Source organism: Sparassis crispa (genome assembly GCF_003851025.1).
Source record: "Sparassis crispa DNA, contig_000003F, whole genome shotgun sequence".
Classification (NCBI taxonomy): domain Eukaryota; kingdom Fungi; phylum Basidiomycota; class Agaricomycetes; order Polyporales; family Sparassidaceae; genus Sparassis; species Sparassis crispa.
The window spans coordinates 1,603,699-1,622,295 of record NW_020939750.1 but is presented as its reverse complement, the minus strand read 5'-3'; the positions used below and the strand labels follow the sequence as shown (position 1 = coordinate 1,622,295).

The 18,597-nt window shown below is 51.3% G+C and overlaps 5 protein-coding genes across 5 annotated transcripts; 3 read left to right on the top strand and 2 right to left on the bottom strand.

Moving 5' to 3' along the window:
* Window positions 1-995: 995 nt before the first annotated feature.
* On the bottom strand, window positions 996-1,827 carry SCP_0406270 (hypothetical protein; the record flags this gene model as incomplete). The annotated part of the gene is made up of 3 exons (XM_027757355.1): window positions 996-1,061; window positions 1,116-1,636; window positions 1,692-1,827. The coding sequence occupies 3 exons, from the start codon at window positions 1,825-1,827 to the stop codon at window positions 996-998; spliced, it is 723 nt and encodes a 240-aa protein (XP_027613156.1).
* A 687-nt stretch (window positions 1,828-2,514) lies between these two features.
* Window positions 2,515-6,247, top strand: SCP_0406260 (Mitochondrial inner membrane i-AAA protease supercomplex subunit YME1; the record flags this gene model as incomplete). Its single annotated transcript, XM_027757354.1, has 17 exons — window positions 2,515-2,532; window positions 2,595-2,957; window positions 3,008-3,464; window positions 3,767-3,829; window positions 3,887-4,023; window positions 4,080-4,246; window positions 4,302-4,553; window positions 4,610-4,722; window positions 4,778-4,847; window positions 4,967-5,036; window positions 5,089-5,166; window positions 5,217-5,306; window positions 5,361-5,460; window positions 5,515-5,594; window positions 5,691-5,788; window positions 5,954-6,020; window positions 6,104-6,247. 17 exons carry the CDS (start codon window positions 2,515-2,517, stop codon window positions 6,245-6,247), a joined length of 2,367 nt encoding a protein of 788 aa, XP_027613155.1.
* A 3,170-nt stretch (window positions 6,248-9,417) lies between these two features.
* Window positions 9,418-9,756, top strand: SCP_0406250 (hypothetical protein; the record flags this gene model as incomplete). The annotated part of the gene is made up of 3 exons (XM_027757353.1): window positions 9,418-9,581; window positions 9,638-9,665; window positions 9,727-9,756. 3 exons carry the CDS (start codon window positions 9,418-9,420, stop codon window positions 9,754-9,756), a joined length of 222 nt encoding a protein of 73 aa, XP_027613154.1.
* A 110-nt stretch (window positions 9,757-9,866) lies between these two features.
* Window positions 9,867-13,311, bottom strand: SCP_0406240 (DNA repair helicase rad15; the record flags this gene model as incomplete). The annotated part of the gene is made up of 20 exons (XM_027757352.1): window positions 9,867-10,220; window positions 10,284-10,464; window positions 10,515-10,621; window positions 10,680-10,772; window positions 10,823-11,008; window positions 11,067-11,238; window positions 11,294-11,363; window positions 11,417-11,535; window positions 11,593-11,687; window positions 11,740-11,837; window positions 11,893-11,996; window positions 12,048-12,144; window positions 12,193-12,316; window positions 12,365-12,481; window positions 12,536-12,655; window positions 12,717-12,908; window positions 12,958-13,035; window positions 13,094-13,140; window positions 13,194-13,224; window positions 13,285-13,311. 20 exons carry the CDS (start codon window positions 13,309-13,311, stop codon window positions 9,867-9,869), a joined length of 2,412 nt encoding a protein of 803 aa, XP_027613153.1.
* A 234-nt stretch (window positions 13,312-13,545) lies between these two features.
* SCP_0406230 (Probable dipeptidyl peptidase) lies at window positions 13,546-18,586 on the top strand (the record flags this gene model as incomplete). The annotated part of the gene is made up of 23 exons (XM_027757351.1): window positions 13,546-15,117; window positions 15,164-15,176; window positions 15,388-15,420; window positions 15,478-15,550; window positions 15,603-15,819; window positions 15,879-16,010; window positions 16,070-16,236; window positions 16,289-16,454; window positions 16,504-16,562; window positions 16,621-16,757; window positions 16,808-16,972; window positions 17,024-17,043; window positions 17,101-17,106; window positions 17,160-17,210; window positions 17,267-17,291; window positions 17,350-17,513; window positions 17,570-17,598; window positions 17,660-17,757; window positions 17,812-17,846; window positions 17,895-18,025; window positions 18,078-18,171; window positions 18,226-18,405; window positions 18,470-18,586. The coding sequence occupies 23 exons, from the start codon at window positions 13,546-13,548 to the stop codon at window positions 18,584-18,586; spliced, it is 3,684 nt and encodes a 1,227-aa protein (XP_027613152.1).
* Between the last annotated feature and the right edge of the window lie 11 nt (window positions 18,587-18,597).

Sequence of the window (18,597 nt, the reverse complement as noted above, 5' to 3'; positions counted from 1 at the left end):
CCTATACATTCCTCATCCTCCCTGTTCACAACTGATGCCAACGAGGACCTGCTGGTGAGAACAGCCAAAGCACATGGCATTGAGACCGACACCATTGCACTTTGTATGCAGCGAGAATTGAAATCTGTATATTGAAATCTGTGTAACCTGCAATTTGTGGTGTCTAATGTCGAATCATCATATCGCAAACAACCCCAATAAGCTACTAGGCGGGCTCTGCCGTGCTCGCGCGGCGCTACGGACTTATTCAGTTTTCGAGCATTCGGCAGCGGCTGAAAACAGGCGTAACCTGTGACACGAGCGCTCCTGCAAGCACACGGGCGCTAGTTGCTGGTGACGGTGAGTCGCAGCGACCACCGCGAATGCAACGCTCACTAGGTGTCAGTTGACACTTGCAGATCATTGTGTACCATCTCGAGAATATTGCCTGCTTTAGTGGGATCACATTCGTCAGTTTCTTGGAGACTTGCCAGCTACACGCCTGACTCACGGGTTATCCGCGGGTACCCGCGCTATACCTGCAGGTTAACCCGGGTTTAAATCAACGGGTACGGGTCGGGTACGGTCACAGACTCCACGTCGTGTTTACCTGCGGGTTTCACCCGGTCATAATCCGGGTTAACCCGTGTCACTCCCTACACTGGAGCCCCGAATAGGTAGACATCGTGGACAAGGTGCGACGAGGTCTCGACGGGCGGCAGCGAGGCGAGGTACTGCAGTGCCTCGAAGATGACGAACGAGCCAAGGGAATAATCTACGAGCGTAACGGGGCGGTTACCAAGGACACGTTGGTGGAGGAGAGTGCCCAGCACTCGCCCGGTCTTCGTCGCGAAGGACTTGGCGGTCATCCAAGGGTTGTCTGAGAAACGAGTTGAAAGCCCTGAAGAGCAGAGTCATAGAACGCCTACCGATGATTTGGGCTATCTTCAACCAGGCAGTAGGGGAAAGGCCCGCGCAGACACTTGCGAAGACAGTGCATTTGATGATTTCGGCCTTCACATACTGCATAGCCTGGGCTTTAATGAGAGCCGTAAGCACATCGGAGAGCCTCTGCAACGCCTCTACTTCCTAGCTGAGACTCGGAACGGTGCATTGGAATAAAAGTTACAACATACCCATTGTAGCGAGAACGTGTCATCCCCACTGAACACGGTCCACGGAGTGACCACGTCCTCCGGAGAGTTCAGCCAACCGCTGACACACAATCTCACAGCTAGAGTCTGCTTTGGCTGTCGAACGGGCACAATCGCCACGTCTTCCACTTCTCTCGTGTACCGACTGACGACCTCTGCCGATCTCTTTGAGCCGTAGGCACCAAAGAGTGCTCCGCAGACTACTGACGAACTGGCAAGCCCGCTGGCGAGCAAACCCGCTGCGGTGCCGCCGACGCCGAGCCAGGCGAAGATGGTGGAGATGTTTGCGTCCACCAGAGGCGCTGCCAGCCCGCCTGTGACGCCGACGAGTACCCCACCGGCAACCGCACCGATACCAGTGCATCGTAGCGTCTTCCCTTTCTGCGCGTGTTCATCTTTAGCTCTATTGGTCTTGCGCTCCACTTCGTCTATGGATTGGTGCGGACTTTTGAGAGTGGCAGCGACCGCGTCTTCGCTAACTACGACAAAAAATTGTAGGAATACTCGCATGCGCGTCAGACTCATCTATGGGGACAGATGAGTGGATACTCGACTTACCTCCGTCTAATTCGTTACATGCTAGCCACAAGTGTTCGAGCAGATTCTGCGCCAAGACATTCACTTCCAGGTCGAATGCATCCCTTTTGTTCAAATTTTCAGCCTCTGAGAGCGTGGAGAAGCTGCATTCGTTCATAGCGCAGAGTTCTGCGGAATGTGGCAAGACGACGAAAGACATGCTGGAATACGGTACAGAATTCCGCTTCAGTGAGATGTTGTGGAAGCGTCACCAGTGTCAAATCGCTCATTGCAGTGACACTTACATACAGTAGCACAAGACAAGAGTTAGCATGGATCTGTAATGTTCAGCCTGAGCAACCCCATTCACCTATATGGTCTTATCACCGGCGATCCTGTAAGTACTCCAGGTAGCGGAGTGTTAGTCCGGCTAACGTCCCGCTCATGCCATCGTAGATCCGCTGCTCCATACATACTTGGTTCGTCGAGGCCTGTCGTAGACATGTCCTCAGCCCACAGGGGCGAAGGCGGACATCGTATTGTAAGCACTAGATGACCGACGTCCACTCGATGCCCCATGTAGTCTGAACGTGAATCTAAAAAATTATCCAAGAAAATCATACATGCATCCAAGTGTGTATGTTGTCCGCCAGCACCTCCTCCAGTCGTCCTCCAGTCAAGCAGTTCGTAGAGATGAGCCCGGTATTTTCGGAGATGTTAAAGCCAGCTGCCGAGGTTTTGCGTAGGTGTAACGTGACCGGAGACTCACGTGGATAGCGAAAGGGCTCACACACCTCATAACTTTTCTGTGCACGACAAGGACACAGACGGGGACGACGACGAGGGGAGCTGTTGGCACGACAGCATGTCTTTCCATTCTCTGGTACGTATGTCGTGATTGCTTTCCGTAACATTTTGCTGACAGTATGGCTGCTGCATCGACAGTTTCTGGGCGCATTGCGCACCAGAGCACCGACGTTCCGACCACCAACTCATTCTCTCCTGCAACGCTCACTCTTCACTTCCGCACCAATTTTGTTCAGTCTTCATACCCATCCTCTTCCACGTAGACCATTGTTGCTCCCGCACTCTAGAGCATTATCATTATCCTCCATCTTCTCACGCAAACCTCCCGTTCCTACACCACCTCCAAGTGTTGTAGCCAATGTCGCTGCAATCGAGGCGGAAGCGAATGCAAATCCCACAGACCCTCAGAAGCAGATTTCTCTGTTTCAGGCTCTTGTAGGAACGAAGATAAAGCCAGGGTATGACGTGGTCATCGCGAGATGGGAACACATGTGTGACTTCGTATGCACTCTTTCCCCACTCGTGTATTCGCTCTCACACGTGTTTCGTAGGATCCCTCAAATCCTCTTCTGCGCTCTGATATTGCTTTCCAATTGTATCTCACGGCTCTAGTCGAGAATGGTCTGTCATCGTCTGTCGATGCTGCCGTCCAGAAACGCGATTCCCTGCTCGGTGTTCACGCAGCTGCCTCTACCTCAACATCTTCTTCGGCTTCATCTAGTTCACTGGCTACTTCCTCGGACTCTGTCGGTTCTTCGGATGCCGCAACTTCACCTGCTGCAACGGACTCTGCTGTCTCTTCCGATTCTGTGTCATCCCAGCAACCCGCGCAGCGTGCCCCGACTCCGACGTCCAGTCAGTTGTTAGCTCAAGCAGTTCTGACGCGACAAGCCGCACTGTCTGTTGGTGGTTCAGCGGCGAACAAGGCCGGCATGGCTAATTTTGCAACGGCGCTGAATGGCGGACTCGGAGTTCCTGACAATCCCGTTGTGGTCACAATCAATGAACGTGGGTATCGGCCATTTAGCTTCTTTATCGTATACTGTTTGCGTGAACGTACATTTTGGACTTGCCAACACGTCCTAATGCAATGTCGTTGGTGAACGGGGTTTTTCGTACGGGGAGTTGTGGACGTATGGACTACGTGGGTCTGTGCATGCAGTGTTGCTATGTATGCCTAGACGCACGTACCACCACTTGCACTACTCCCGGCATGAAATATTCTCGCGGTTCTAGCTAGTCGTGCTGATGCTAGCTCACTAGTCCTGACATGGTGAATGCTCGGATATTGTTCTAACCGACATTTACAGCGAAAGGCTCCTGGGTGCCACGCATGATCCGGTTCTTGGTCCTCACAGCGGTAACAAGTTTCTGTAAGTAGTAATTTTTTTGGTCAGTGGCTTCGCATATTACCTCATTGCCGTATGCAGTCCTTCTCGTCATGCTCGCCGTCCTCCTTGAGAACTCCGGCCTGATGAAAGCTGGCCCTCATCAAAGCGAATTCGAACCTGTGCAGGGCAAGACGTACAAGTTTAACGACGTACACGGTGTCGACGAAGCGAAGGATGTACATCATTATTCGTTAGGGTCAACTACGATGTGCTAAAAATCGAACATTTTCAGGAACTGCAAGAGGTAGTCGAGTTCCTGAAGGATCCCACGTCCTTTGCGGCGCTTGGCGGGAAATTACCTAAGGGTATCCTCCTGACTGGACCGCCAGGAACTGGAAAAACGATGCTTGCGCGGTCCGTGGCAGGGGAAGCTGGCGTGCCATTCTTCTTTGCTTCTGGGTGAGTTATTGGCTCACTTTCGCTCATTTATTGAGCGCTAACACTTTTTGCTCAGTTCCGAGTTTGATGAGATGTTCGTCGGTGTCGGTGCAAAGCGTGTTCGTGATCTCTTTGCAGCTGCGCGGAAGAGACAGCCCGCCATCATTTTCATAGACGAGATTGACGCGATCGGCGGGAAGCGCTCCAACCGTGACACGCAATATATGAAGCAGACGCTGAACCAGCTGTTGGTCGAGATGGATGGGTTCCTGCAGACTGAAGGAGTCATCGTTATTGCGGCAACGAACTTCCCTGACAGTCTCGATCCGTGAGTTGCATCGAGCTCGCGAGTTTTGGTATTGTTGACCTTACACGAATCTGTAGTGCCCTTGTGCGACCTGGTCGGTTTGATAGACATATTGCTGTCCCCTTGCCGGATGTCCGCGGCCGAGTTCAGATTTTGAAACACCACATGAAAGATGTCGTGGTAGCCCCCAGTAAGTTTTATTTCTGAGATTATATATTCCGTGTGTCAATGCTTCATGCTCGTAGATGTCGATGCAACGATCCTCGCACGGGGTACCGCAGGCTTCTCGGGAGCGGACCTGCAGAATATGGTGAAGTAAGTTACCTGCCCTTCTTCTCATTTCCTCTACGACACCAGATTGTGCCATAGTCCGTGGCTGAGTATTGTGGGGCTGTGCTGGTGGATTGTTCGTACACAGGTTGACGAGTATTCAGTCAAGCAGCCGTTCAAGCATCGAAGCAAGGAGCCAAGGCGGTGGACCTCTCTCATTTCGAATGGGCTAAGGTCGGTACTGTGTCACGGATTCATTATTGTAGGGTTCTAATCGAAAGTTAAGGACCGGATTATCCTGGGTTCCGAGCGAAAGAGCACATATATCAGCGAAGAGGTCAAGAAAATGACTGCTTACCATGAGGTATATTCAACAATCGCTCTCATAGTTGGTGTCTGATGTTTTGTTATTAGGGTGGTCATGCTCTTGTGGCTTTGTACACAGACGGTGCGATGCCCTTGCACAAAGTGACATGTGTACCTCGCGGGCATGCTCTCGGTATTGTATGTTGCACTTCTTCTTTCCTGGAAGTTATCGCCTGATTTTCGCAACGACAGACAAGTCAACTGCCTCAAGATGATCAGTACTCGGTATCATTGAAAGAATACCTCGCGCGCATCGATGTCTGCATGGGTGGACGCGTCGCTGAAGAACTCAGTGAGTTCAACCCTTCTGGTCTATTGGGGTCGCTTGATTACTCTTCATATATAGTCTATGGCCCCTCCAACGTCACAAGTGGTGCATCATCAGACTTGATGCAGGCTACTCGCACTGCTCAAGCGATGGTCAAGGTCGGCATCCTCTTCCTCTCGTGCCTTGTCTTCCATCACACTGAAGTTGATTTATCTCTTGGGTGTCTTCTGCGTCGTTTCGTGTGCTCCTTCTAGAATTGGGGATTTTCTGATAAAGTCGGACCCGTCTACTACACTGAAAATGAGACGATTAGTACGACAACGCGTGACAAGATAGATTCCGAAGTGCGAAAGTGCGTATCTTGTCTCTCAGGATAGTGTCATTTGCTAGCTCTCCGATCATGGGAAGAATTCCGTTTCCGTTGTGGTCCGATAACTTCCTCGGAAAATGCCTTGGCATCGCTTGGAAGTATGTGGCTGTTGGAACTGACGCATCTCTTCTTTCCCCGTGGAAACAGGCTACTGATAGCGGGCGAGTCACGAGTGACCGATCTTCTCAAGGGGAAGGAGCAAGAACTGCATAGGGTAAGCTCTCCTCTCCACTGCTGTGTTTGTACTAGTTCACACGGTTGTTTCCCGTATCATTGTATGGTCATTCTCATCGGCAGCTGGCCTCCGCCCTCGTCGAACACGAGACGCTGGATGCCGACGAAGTGAGGAAGGTGATCAAGGGCGAGCCAATACGCAACATCGCCGAAGTTCTACAGGACGACGTCTCACTAATGTCCGAGACGGTCGGGCAGAAGTCATAGCATCAGGTAGTTCATCCCTTTCGTCGTGCTGGTCGTGCATTGTCGTTTTGCTCTACCCCAATGATCTACAGTAATTGCATTACAACTTCTTGTGATATATCATGACTTGTGGGCGTGAAGCCCACCGACGCTTACAAGCCAGAGTGTGTTGACTGTTCGCTGTATGAGCCGACCAGAACGCTATATTATCCATTGCGCCGCGTAGTACTCTCCAACTTGCCAAGTCAGTGGATTGCCTCACTAACTTCACGGACCAATCACCAGCCCAGCCTCGTGACGCCCAATGTGAGTGTTCCACAAGCGAGTCACTTCGTGAGAAGGGATATGCTTAATGGTCCACTGGGGAATAAGAGGAACCACTATCTCGCAGATCTCCATCAGAAGCGGTTGGCTTCTCCCGTGAAAACCACACACGCAAAATTGCCTGCGCCCGGCAAAAAACTCTCTCGGTGATGAAAGATTCTGAAGGATCGGGGCACTTACCTTTGCAGGTTGGCTGGAGAGCATTCCCGGAAGTATACTTGAGGTACTTAGAGGTCGGCCAACCTACCTTGAATGTGATGGTTCAAGTGTTCCGCCACGCTTGAATTCTGACGGAGGTAAATGAGAACCGGGGTCTACCAGAAATTATCCCAACAGCTGAGAAGCAAAGCGTCAAAAGTGGAATGGACGTACGCATTATTCGAAGGTATCTGCACGCAACGACGCACCGTAAGCAGAGCACCAGAAATTCAGCTTCTGGAAGGAAACAGACTCGCGTTGTCCTTGTTCGCGTAACGCATGCATGCGATGGGTTTTTTCATGCTCGAGGTGCATGGGCCTATGGTATCTGCGAAGCATGCCTGATAACTCGCAGTAGCACATGATGATCGGAGGCGCTCATTGCCAGGCTCCTTGCCATGCTGAAGGTTGATATTCGAGATCTTGTGAAAAAGGGAGCATAACGCTTCTCGAGTCACCACGAGGACTTCATCTGTGTCATTGACAACATCACCATCTTGGGTTTTCTCTTATCGATAATCGTCATCGATAAATTGGGATCTGACTCGTGCGTGCGGAAGCAAAATGCTCTTGACTTGATAGATGTCCCGAGTAACTTTAAGGCACAACCCACGATACGGTAGAGCGAGTCTATCGAGTAGCATCTGAGGAACATTGACATGAGGATAGGTCGTGCATACCTGCACAGACGAAGTGCCCGTATGCTCGGGCAAGTTGACGAAAATTTTCAGCCTGTACGCGCTCCAGAACGAGTTTCCGGAGAGCCCTGCGTGTACATGATCAGACAAGGTGGACAAAACTATGTGTCCTCGGATAACTGGACATGCCTTTGATTTCCCGACTTGTGGGAACTTCCATGCATAGACCTACGTCGACGCGGAAAGTCCGTGAATCACCTGTTCAGTTCTAGAGGAGAGAACCAATTTGCCCGGATACCCATAGAGCCCCGAGGAGAGAGCGGGCGGACAGCACTAAGTTCAACGAGCAGACCAGCAGGGTGGAGTCGCATTGACGGTGAAGACGCTTCAGCGGCCCATGAACTCCAATTCAGGCGATATTCAGGGAACGAGAAGACTGAAGAACTGGAACTGAGTCCCTTACGGGACGGCAGTTGACACAATTCAAATGTGTATTGCATTACACATCGCTTCCTGTTGCTTCCGACATCAAGTCAACCTTCCGGCTTTCACCTGGAGACAGTAACTCTGTGTTATTACCTCACGCATACGTCGGTCTCGATTGGAAGCTTGTTAGTCCGGACTTGCACGTGGTTTGTATTGTCCCTGCGTATTGATGTGCACTGTAAGTGCGGTAGGGAACAGTCAACAGTATATTTACGGTAGAGAGCTGAGGAGTTTACACACCTTTTCTAGAAGCCTTAGCGGCAAGTTGCTGTGCGCAGTTGAACTAGCGCTGAGTGTAGACCTCTGAATACCGTAGTGGGCCCACGCCATGTCGTGCACTAGGCTAGAACGTGAGCGATATAAACCGCCAAGCGAAGGTCCATTCACCCCATCATCGAAATAGCAAGAGGGATAAAATGGGATGCCGGGAAGAGACGACGGACAGAACAAACGCACATGAAACTGAGGCAAGTGAGTGCCTGCTGCTGGCTAGACTCGTGACTTCCTAAGCTTCGGTTCTTCAAACCTTACAGTCATCAAGGAAAGTCTCCTGCGTGACATTTGTTTTAACAGAAGGATGGGAACACGTACGCCAGATACAGCTTAGCACGGTGCTGCTTCCTCTGCCAGTGGGGTGTCGTCTTACCAGTGGCCAGTTTGCGTGATATTGCAGACTTGAACGGGTGAGGTGAGTGCGTCGACCTTGAAACTCGAGTACGTAGGAAGCAGTGTACTATCGGCCAGCGCATGGCCGCAGTTTGCACGTTCTTCTTGGAGCCTTGGATTTCTAGGCGCATACAGAAAATGTTTCGACTTCGGATTATCATCGTGCTGAGCGTTACTGGACATCTAACGGTACAATATATACGGCAGATCCTGAGATAAGAAACAGCTCACGCAAGAGTCTGGGATAATGTCAAGAAGAAGTGATGCTATCCTGGAAGTATTTTGTGTTCGTCGTTAGATCCAGATGTGGCTGTGGTCTTGTCACTTCGAGAGACTTCAACGAATTTGGCGGCCCACGTGACGGTCTATCTGGTCGCACGCGAGATGATCAGGTTGTTCTACTCCATTCGTCTCGGCCAAACGTTTGTATTTACGCAAGAGAAGAATTCCATCCACTCTCACCGCCTGATGGACTTTGATCATACGCACCATGCGGGGGCGGACTAGGCTTCGGAACCCATCTCCGCGCACCGCTCCTGCGTAATAGGGGGAACCTAAAATTTGAGGTCGGTCCGTCGCTACCCCGTCTAACTGTTGGGGCTTTATAAAGCACACGGTGAGACACCTCCGCCGCTCAAATTTCCTATGTCAAGCAGCCTCTCCGAGTCGTCGTGCACCTGAACGAATAAACAAGATTCATCTTGGATAGTCTATCTGTTAGCACAGTCAGCCTCGATCGGAATCGACTTACAGTCTTCGATCAACTCCTTCGCACCGCTGTCCTTGACCGCCTACCTCCGCCGACCACACTCTAGCGCCGATGTGCGTTCTCCCCTGGGCTCGGGAGATCCGCCGATGTTGATTGGCTTACTCTCATAGATGTGCCATCGTCGATTGCATTTCTACAAGTCCTCTGGATGCGGTCACTTGACATTCACCGGAGAGAACAACATCGACTGTCAAAGCTGGGACTGTTTCCTCAGCGCTTCCCATAATTGCGGAAGCACAAGCGGAAATATATGCCGGTGTCGTCGCTACTATACGTACGTCCTTTCCTTCTAACTGCCTCTCGGGTGGCTCACAGCGTCCATGCCAATAGCCAGCCGGAGCGTATCGTTGACCAGGAGGCTAGTGGCAATTATATTGACCATCGTGAGTTGGTGACATGCTAACGGTATCTACCACCAGGTCCCAGGGAAATGTCCTCGTTGTCGTTGATGCAGAATTCCCGCCGCTATCGCATCCTATACTCACCACTACTCGTTTTGTGATCACTACTGTACACATGCAACACAACCCCACGCAAACTGTATGTAAGGATTTGTATACTAAACATCTAGATCAATCTGTCCGAGGACTTCGTCGTCCAATCCCCCGTCCCCGTAATAATCGTCCTCGTCCATGGCTTCGTCGCGCTGCTGTTGCTGCTGCTGCTGCTGCTGCTGCTGCTGCTGTTCGGTTTCCAACGCGAGAGCCTTTTGCTTTGCTTGTGCTTTCTCGACATCCTCCAACGTCCACAAGGAAATGCCCGTCTGGTTCTCGTTCGGATTCTGGGAGATGGTGCGCATGAACAATTTTGAGAGTGACAGAGCCATGTCCGTAGACAGATTAGAGGCAGTCTCCGTGATGTATTGATTTATCCAGCGAGGCAACTTTGCGCGCTTATCCGCACGTGCGAATCGCTGGTTGAACGTCAGATGCCAGATACATTCCGCAGATTCGATCGGGTGTCAGCAGGTGCACACCTTATCGGCAAAGACCATCAGCCCCCAGTCCGTCTTACCACGGAGGACGCGTCCTACACACTGGGCGGCAGTCCGCATGGCATCGAAACCGAGGAATTCTGACTCTCGGATGCGATAAGCATCTCTCAAATACTCGAGTCGCGCTTTCAGGATACGACTTTCGGTGTACTGATATGGAACGCTGGACGGGGGCGTCAGTGAGGTAACGCGGATTGAATCGAAGCAAAGTACCCGAACATGATGACCGCTCTCCCATAATTGTGATCAAAATCAATACCCTCAGATACTTTTCCACGAGCCACGGACAGGAGCACAGCGCCCCGGCCATTATCACATGCCTAAAACAATTCAGATGAACAATCAGCCATGCAGGATTAGAACCGCGAGCGTGCATACTCTGCGATAATTCTCCAATGCAATGCTCGTCTCGTTGGCGTCTGGAGTCTCCACAAAAATCAGCTTGTGCTTCCAGACTTCATTTAGAATGCCCTGTTGTACACCATGAGTACGGAAGCACGTAGAACGATATTAAGACGCACCATGTCATTCCATGCTGCCACGATCGATTCCATGTAAAGATAACTTGGGAAAAAAGCAACAATACCATCGGGTACAATCTTGGTATATTCGATAAGAATGCTTCCAAAATTGCGCACGACGGCTGGATCGTTTCTGACTTCGAAACGAGAGCTGATAGCGACTTGGTCACTGCCTCGCGTTATGACCTACTCATAGCACGAGTAAGTCCGTGTCAGTAAAGCGGAGAATGAGAATCAACATTACCAAAGGTAAGAATGAACTGCGGGTGAGCGTCATAGAATAGGACTCCTGTACAACTGGCGTGAACTGTAACATTTTTGGATACATATCCAGAGGCGAGATCGTGCCGGAAGTGATCACGACACTACTGAACCGCTCAAACACGGGCTTGATTGCGATAGCAGGGTCAAGGCATCTATGAAGGGTACGTACATCACACACAGGTATCATGCGAGAGAGATAGCACGCACGTAAGATGGAAAATTGGATTAGGAACGGTCGCGTTGTCAGTCTCGAAAGGTTCAAGGATCAGAAGAAACCCTATCAAGCGTCAGACAGCATGTCAGCACTTCTACGACAGGTCATCAACACACCCTTTTCATATGTCGCCACTAATGTGGCAAAGCTGGCAACCTTCTGCAGGGAAGAGTGCTCATCAAGCCTGCTCAACTCCAAAGTACGGACTAGTGATTGCAAACGTTCCGCACAGAAGCTGCAAACGTACTCTTAAACCACAAGTTACATTTGCAACAACGCCATGAGAGCTCACCGCAGCGGCCTCCGTTCGATGTACGTAATGTCCTTCAGATGCTGCAGAAATGAAAGCGGCGTCTCTGCTACCACGTGTAGAACACGCATGCGAGTCTACAAGAAGGTTCAATTGAGACACATGGTTAGGTACGGCATTACCACAAACCTTGAGATACTCTACGAAACGTTTCAGGAATGCGACGAAGTGCTCGGCCTTGCGGATGTTGCCAGGGATCGCTTCCTTCAGTAGATCTTCAGGTAGCACTATATGTTCCACGTTAAGGATCAGCTGCCGGACGGAGCGCGTAGAAGTTTCCACCTGGATTGGTCATGAATGCGTCTTCATCGGCCGATGCTTCTTGGAGACCTTCGACGAGTTTGGCATATTCATCTTGCAATTTAGAAGCATCGGTCTTCTTAATTCTAAAAAATGAGAGATTGACATAGCATTCGCACTAAAAATCGGAGGCCTACTCGTCAATTTTCTCACCCAACCTACCAACACTTCTTGTAGCCGAGTCGAGCATCGGTCGTGTCAGATCGATGCTCAGAGACTCCATGCAGACATTGTCTAGCGAATGGAAGTCAGTCCTGAAGTAGCATATTACTCAGGGCAAACCTATATTGTGAGCCTCGTCGAAAACGACGATGGCGTCTTTTGACATCTCTTTCGAGACTTGCTCGGCAACTTTGGGGTCAAGGAGATAGTGGAATGAATATACAACAACATCAACGAACGGCATCTAGCATAGTTCAGTAAATTGCAGACTAAACTAAAGCAGCACACTTACCATTCTTCGGACCAAAAAGTACGGGCATATACGGTTGTCACGACCATGCTGCAGAACATCGGCCAGAGTCCAGACTCCAGGCGGTATGAGATTGCCAGGCTCCAACTTGCCCAAGTTCTAAGGTGGGATGACTGAATAGGATTCACCGACGTTTTTGTGTGGACAACTTACCTCATGCCAGTCGCACAGGTCCACTGATCCTGGGTCCTGACGACCCTTTTCGCAGACAGCAGAGTTGGTGAGATCTCGACATCGAGCGTCCACGACCTTGCCTTTCTTTTCCTTGGATACCTGCAATGACCAACTTTAGTCAGCTGACACTGTTGGCAAGTTCACTGCAAGTAAAGCGCGCTTCTGGATGAATACACAAATTCTTCCGACTTGTTAACCCGATGCCATAGAAATTGCGCTCCTTCTGCTTCTCTTCCTCAGTCTCCGCGCAAGAAAGGCGGTACTCCATCAACCTCTTCAATTCAGCGAGCGCCTTCTCGATTTCGGGAACCGTTCGTGAACAGTATATTAATTTCCGTTTGGTAGGATAAAACTGTATCCAGTCAGGAAAGTACGGCATATAGAAACAACTGGTTACACACTTGCTGGTATGAAACGATGAGAGAGAGCAAGGACACCGTCTTCCCGGTCCCTGAAGGCATTTCCAGAACACAATGACCCTGAGTGAGGGGCACCCTTGGTACAAGCGAAGTTCAATTAGCCGCGTTGCGTACTTACCGTAGCGTCGAGGGTCCTCTTGAGATCACACATGTACGCATATTGTTCTGCACGAAACACTGGTAATTAAAAGCAGCGAACATATAATGGTGATAAATACCTGGGTATATTCGGTCGTAAGGGAAGATAATCTAGCTTTCACCGTCAACGGTCAACGAATCCACAGAATAGATGTTCCACTCGAGACTAACAGGCAGGTCGTCGATTTGAAACTTCATGTCGTGAAATCGAATAGGGCAGCGGTATTTTTTGAGGCCGTCCACGCCGCTGCGAATGCAAAAGACGAGGCTGAATAAAGAATGCGGGGACGCAGAGTCTAGTCGAGGTCACGGTAAAGTCACGGTAAAGTGTCGTCGGTGACGCGTCTGTCTCGTGACTAGTGACACATGGTGCCTTCAGTCACGACTTGACCCTTGTCACGCATCCCCTCCTCGTCCGAGTCGGCGGCATTGATGCTCGCGAAGGCACCGCGACGGCTACCGTATCTCCCTCGACAAGGCGCTGCCCGTGGTCTCTCAATTGGATGTCGTCGCTACAACCACACTGAAGGCAAGAAGCTTACTCCCTGGAAGGTGGATGCCACCGACCAGCCGTCTGTTCTCGTCGAGGAAGATTTCGCTAAACACACCATCTTCACCATCGACTTCTTCAAGCGCTTCATCAAATTCTCTGCTATCGGATTTATCACGCTTGGCGTCACGACATGGACGGCGTTCCAAGGCGTACACATGTATGTCGAGCATTCCGAGCTGGCTGCTGAGACCGATGAGGAGGCGCGCAAGTGGGAATGGGACCTCGAGGCGGATAGGTGGTCAGGGGGTCCTGCAGGTGGGACAGATCCAGGTCTGGGCTTCACGGGCAGAGTTGCAGTTCGCAGTGCATGGATAGCACAGAACTGGGGCATCGGCACCACTTCAAGCGTTATCTCATCCAAAGCCTTCAGTGGTCGCGCGGGCTCCGGAGCTGGCGGTCTGAGCGCGATCGACGGGAGTTTGGAGTTTGCCCAGGATTTTCTGAACGCAGCTATCGATGCCGGAATGAAGAAAGGACCTGAGCGGCTTCACCCTCAGACTCTAACGGAGCTCATCGTGCGACACGCCAGTATCATGGAGCGCATGGGTACACGGGAGGCTTTGTTCGAGGCCAGGTCCGAGTTCGAGCGCGTGTGGGCCGGACTACCAGGCAAAGGGTTTGATTCCACCCGCATTGCTCTCAAACTTGGCGACCTCAATCAAAGGCTAGGCGATCAGGAGGATGCGATAGCGTGGTGGGCGCGCGCTATCCAGTTGAGCCAGGGTTCCAACGCAGCTATCATCAGCATGCCGCCTCCCGTGCCCGAATCTGCGCCATTGTCTCCTTTTGCTCAGCGTACCTTGATTTCAACGTTGGTGTCGCTATCTGCATACTACGCAACATCTGGCCAGCTGAAACAGGCACAAGCTCTGGAGGAGTCGTCTCTAAATTTGTTGAGATCGATGCCTACTCCAGCTTCTTTCGAAGCAGCTTCCAGACCTGAAGCACTGCACGCAATGTACCTCCTTCACCGTTCCTCCCTGCTTTCCATCCATTTAGCAGAAGTCTCGTATGCCCTTCGCATGAAACCGATGACGTCGTTGGAGTGGCTGTCGAGAGCAGCAGAGTCCTCGGAACGCGTTGCGCTCACTTTGACCGGTCTTCCCCCTGTTCACCCCGATGCACCTCAGTCGCGGATCCCGCATCCACCGTCGTCTGAGACGCCGCTAGTATCAGACTACGCGAAGTCACGGTCTATGAAGAAACCAGCGAAGAGCCTGTTGCGCGATGCCCGCCGGACCGCTGCTGAGGCGTGGAATCTCATGGGTATTCTTGTGGAGGCAGGCAGTTCTCCAGAGACAACTGAAAAGGCTCTGGAATGCTACGAGCGAGCATTGGGCTGGGCTGGCGTTGCCGCGGATAGGGCGGGTCAAATTGGAAAGGCTGGAGACGGAACTCTAGAGTCGGAGTGGAAGATTCTGTGGGCCAACTACGTGCGTGCTCGAGATGCGGTGAGGAAACAAACCATCCAGTAGGTGATGCCTCACGCCGTTCAAGACCTCAAACAACTGTGAAGGTGCCACGCGAGGGAGAGGATGGAGTCCGCTACATCTTTATGCGCCTTTACTCTGCTCCCCCTGGATGTAAAGTATATGCTACATATGTGTAATTATAATAAACTCACGTCCGACATATGCGTCACGAGAGCAATTGTAGTTGATCAAGGTTCTGATCGCGACACCTCTTGTTAATGCGATTATCTGCGCGGATTCTCCGCCAAGTCTCTCAAAACCACCTTCGCCACCCTGCCATAGGTATTTCCCCATCCATCTCTCTAGCTGCAACCCGAAGAACCATGGTCTCCGCCGCAGCCGAACGTTTCCTCGCCGACCGCGCTGCCCCACTCTGCAGCCTTGATGTGGCGAAGTCCTTCACCCAGCTCAGGTGTGAGAGGGTTGAGCTTAAATCTGCTGCGTGTCGCTCACTCAGTGCATAGTTCAAAGGAGAAGAAGTATGCTCACTATGTAGGACAGGCATCCTGGGCTGGCGCGCGCATCATCCAGGACCAGTGGACTCCCTACGCTCACAAGCTGCACAAGCTGCTGCTCTTGACGTTCAGCAGCGGCGGCAGGCTTGCAGACTTGGAAAGCTTGAAGCAGAGGTCGGCTGTGAGCCCGGAGGAATGGGAGGACTTGATGCAGTACACCAGTCAAGTGAGCACTTGATTCATTTATCACGCTTGGAGGTCATTCACTGAACCATCTCAACATAGGTCTTGAGTAACCTCGTGAACTACAGGTCGTTCGGTTTTACGAAGATCGTACCACGAATTTCGCAGGACACGTTCGCCGCGGTCGTGGAGAAGTCGGCCAACGCTAGCGAGGCACTGGCTCTGTGGGCAGAAGTGAGTTACATATATGCGAACCCGTCAACTGCTAATCCAAAATTATTTCGTACGTACAGCTGAAAGACCATATTTACCAAGTCGTTCCGGAGTCAAGCAACTTCATTGGCAAGCCTCGTCTTGGACAGGTCTCCAACTACTACCTCGGAGAGCCTATTTTGGACGAGGAAGTCGCCGCTGTTCAAGCAGCCGCAGAGAAGATCGGGGTCGATGTCTTGAACACACGGTATTGTCTTAGTATCTATTCATGATACGTATGACTGATCTGCGGCGTGCAGCGTAAAGAAGAACGGCTCAGACGATTTCGTTCTGCTCGTCGCATCAGCCCACCCTCAGCCCAGTTCCTTGCATGAAACTGAGATCTTGGGCAAAGGAGCTAAGGTCTCTGTAGAGTACGGCGATTTCTCTCCACCGTTACAGAACGCGGTTCAGGCTCTCAAAGAGGTATATTCGATAGGTTCTCTACCTCTTGCAACATCTGATGAGCCTGTAGGCCCGGAAATACGTCACCAATGAGCATCAAGCTGCAATGATCGATGGTTATATTGAGTCGTATGTGGTCAATATACACAGGGCCGCTTACAAAGGCTCATTGGCAAACCAAATTCAGCTTTGAGACTGGATCTATTCCAGCACACAAGGCGGCCTCGGCTGAGTGGGTCAAAGATATTGGTCCGGTCGTTGAAAGTTACATCGGATTCGTAGAGACCTACGTAGATCCTTACGGAGGCCGCGCCGAGTGGGAAGGTCTAGAATTTTACTGTTTCTCGACATAAAACGCTCACCCACCCGCAAAGGTTTCACCGCCATCGTGGACAAGAGCCTCAGCAAAAAGTATGACAAACTTGTGAATGACGCCCCCGAGTTGCTTAAAGTGTTGCCTTGGGGCAAGGACTTCGAAGTCGACGTCTTCAGGAAGCCCGATTTTACTGCCTTGGAGATTGTTACCTTTGCTACAGGAGGTGAGATATTATTGTCGCGTGTAATATCAGTACCACTGACAGATCCGCCAGGTATTCCTGCCGGTATCAACGTACGTGATCTACATTCTTTGGGGTAATCTGAGCCTACCGAATTTTCACGCACTCAGATTCCGGTACGTGGCGCCTAAGAATTGATCATATCCGCACTAACCTGAACATTCCACAGAATTACTATGAGATCCGTGAATCTGTAGGATTCAAGAATGTTTCACTTGCTGTACGTCTGACCTCCACTTCTCGAATATCACAGGTAGCCTCACCAACTTCTCACAGAACATCCTTGCGGCGAAAGCACCCGGTGAGTCCGGGTTTCCACGGAGGATTCCACCGAGTAAATATGTGATGCCCTCGCGTAGATGAAGAACTCACTTTCATCCACCCCGATGACGTGGACCTCTACAACGCATGGGATACACGTGCATTTGAACTGCAGGTAGCGAATCATGAGCTACTCGGCCACGGGAGCGGTAAGTTGTTCCAGGAGAACGCGGATGGGACACGTAACTTTGATGCGTCCAAGGCTAGTAGTAATGTTTTATGCCCAGAGTAATTTGTTGACATTCGAATTCTTTGTAGATCATAAGCCCGCTCACGGGCAAGCCAATGTAAGTCCTACCGATCGATGTGTCTAGTCTTTTGCTTACTGATCTGGGTACGATCATCCAGCACATCGTGGTATAAACCTGGTCAGACTTCCGGTTCCGTTCTTGGGGAAGTGTCGTCCTCGTTCGAAGAGTGCCGTGCCGAGACCGTTGCGCTGTACCGTACGTTCTCTCCTGGGAAAGATTTTGTGGAATTCATTTTCTGACTGCACAAAGTCGTGAGCAACCCTGACATCCTCAGGATCTTCAGCGTATGTCTTCCCAATTGCTTTAGTTCATGGAGATGAATTCTCCTGTAGTACATCGACAAGACGGACGTCGAAGATGTTCAGTACATCACCTTCCTTCTGATGGCGCGCGCTGGGCTGCGCGCTCTTGAGTTCTATGATCCCGCGACGAAGAAACACGGTCAGGCGCATATGCAGGCTCGGTACGTCTTCTCGTCCCTTGCTCGGTCCACATATATTTTGACCTCGATTCAGGTTGGGCATTACTCAACACCTTATCAAGTCTGGCATTGCACGACTGGAAGAGATCCGTTCAACGGACGGGACGCTGGAGAATCTCTACATCCGCGTACGATCCATCATGTTCTGACTGCTCCCGACTTCGTCTCACCGCCTCTCTCAGGTGGACAAGGAGAAGGTGCTTTCCCATGGCCGCGAAGCCGCCGGAAAGCTCCTCCTAGAGCTGCAGGTGCGCAAGAGCACCGCCGACGGCGCAGGTGCGCGCGAATATTACACTGCTCTGACGGCACCCCTTCCGGGATGGGAAGGAGACATTCGCGACCTCGTGCTGAAGAAAAAGCTTGTGAGTGCTTCTGCGTTGCATCACTGGAGACGCGGACTAGTGTTGAGCGATACTGTCCCCCCAGCCGCGTAAGATCTTCGTGCAACCTAACACGTTCGTCGAGAACGATGAAGTTGTGCTGAAGGAATACCCACTCACGCCTGCTGGTGTCATCGAGAGCTTCATTGAGCGGCCATTCTGATCTGTGGCCCT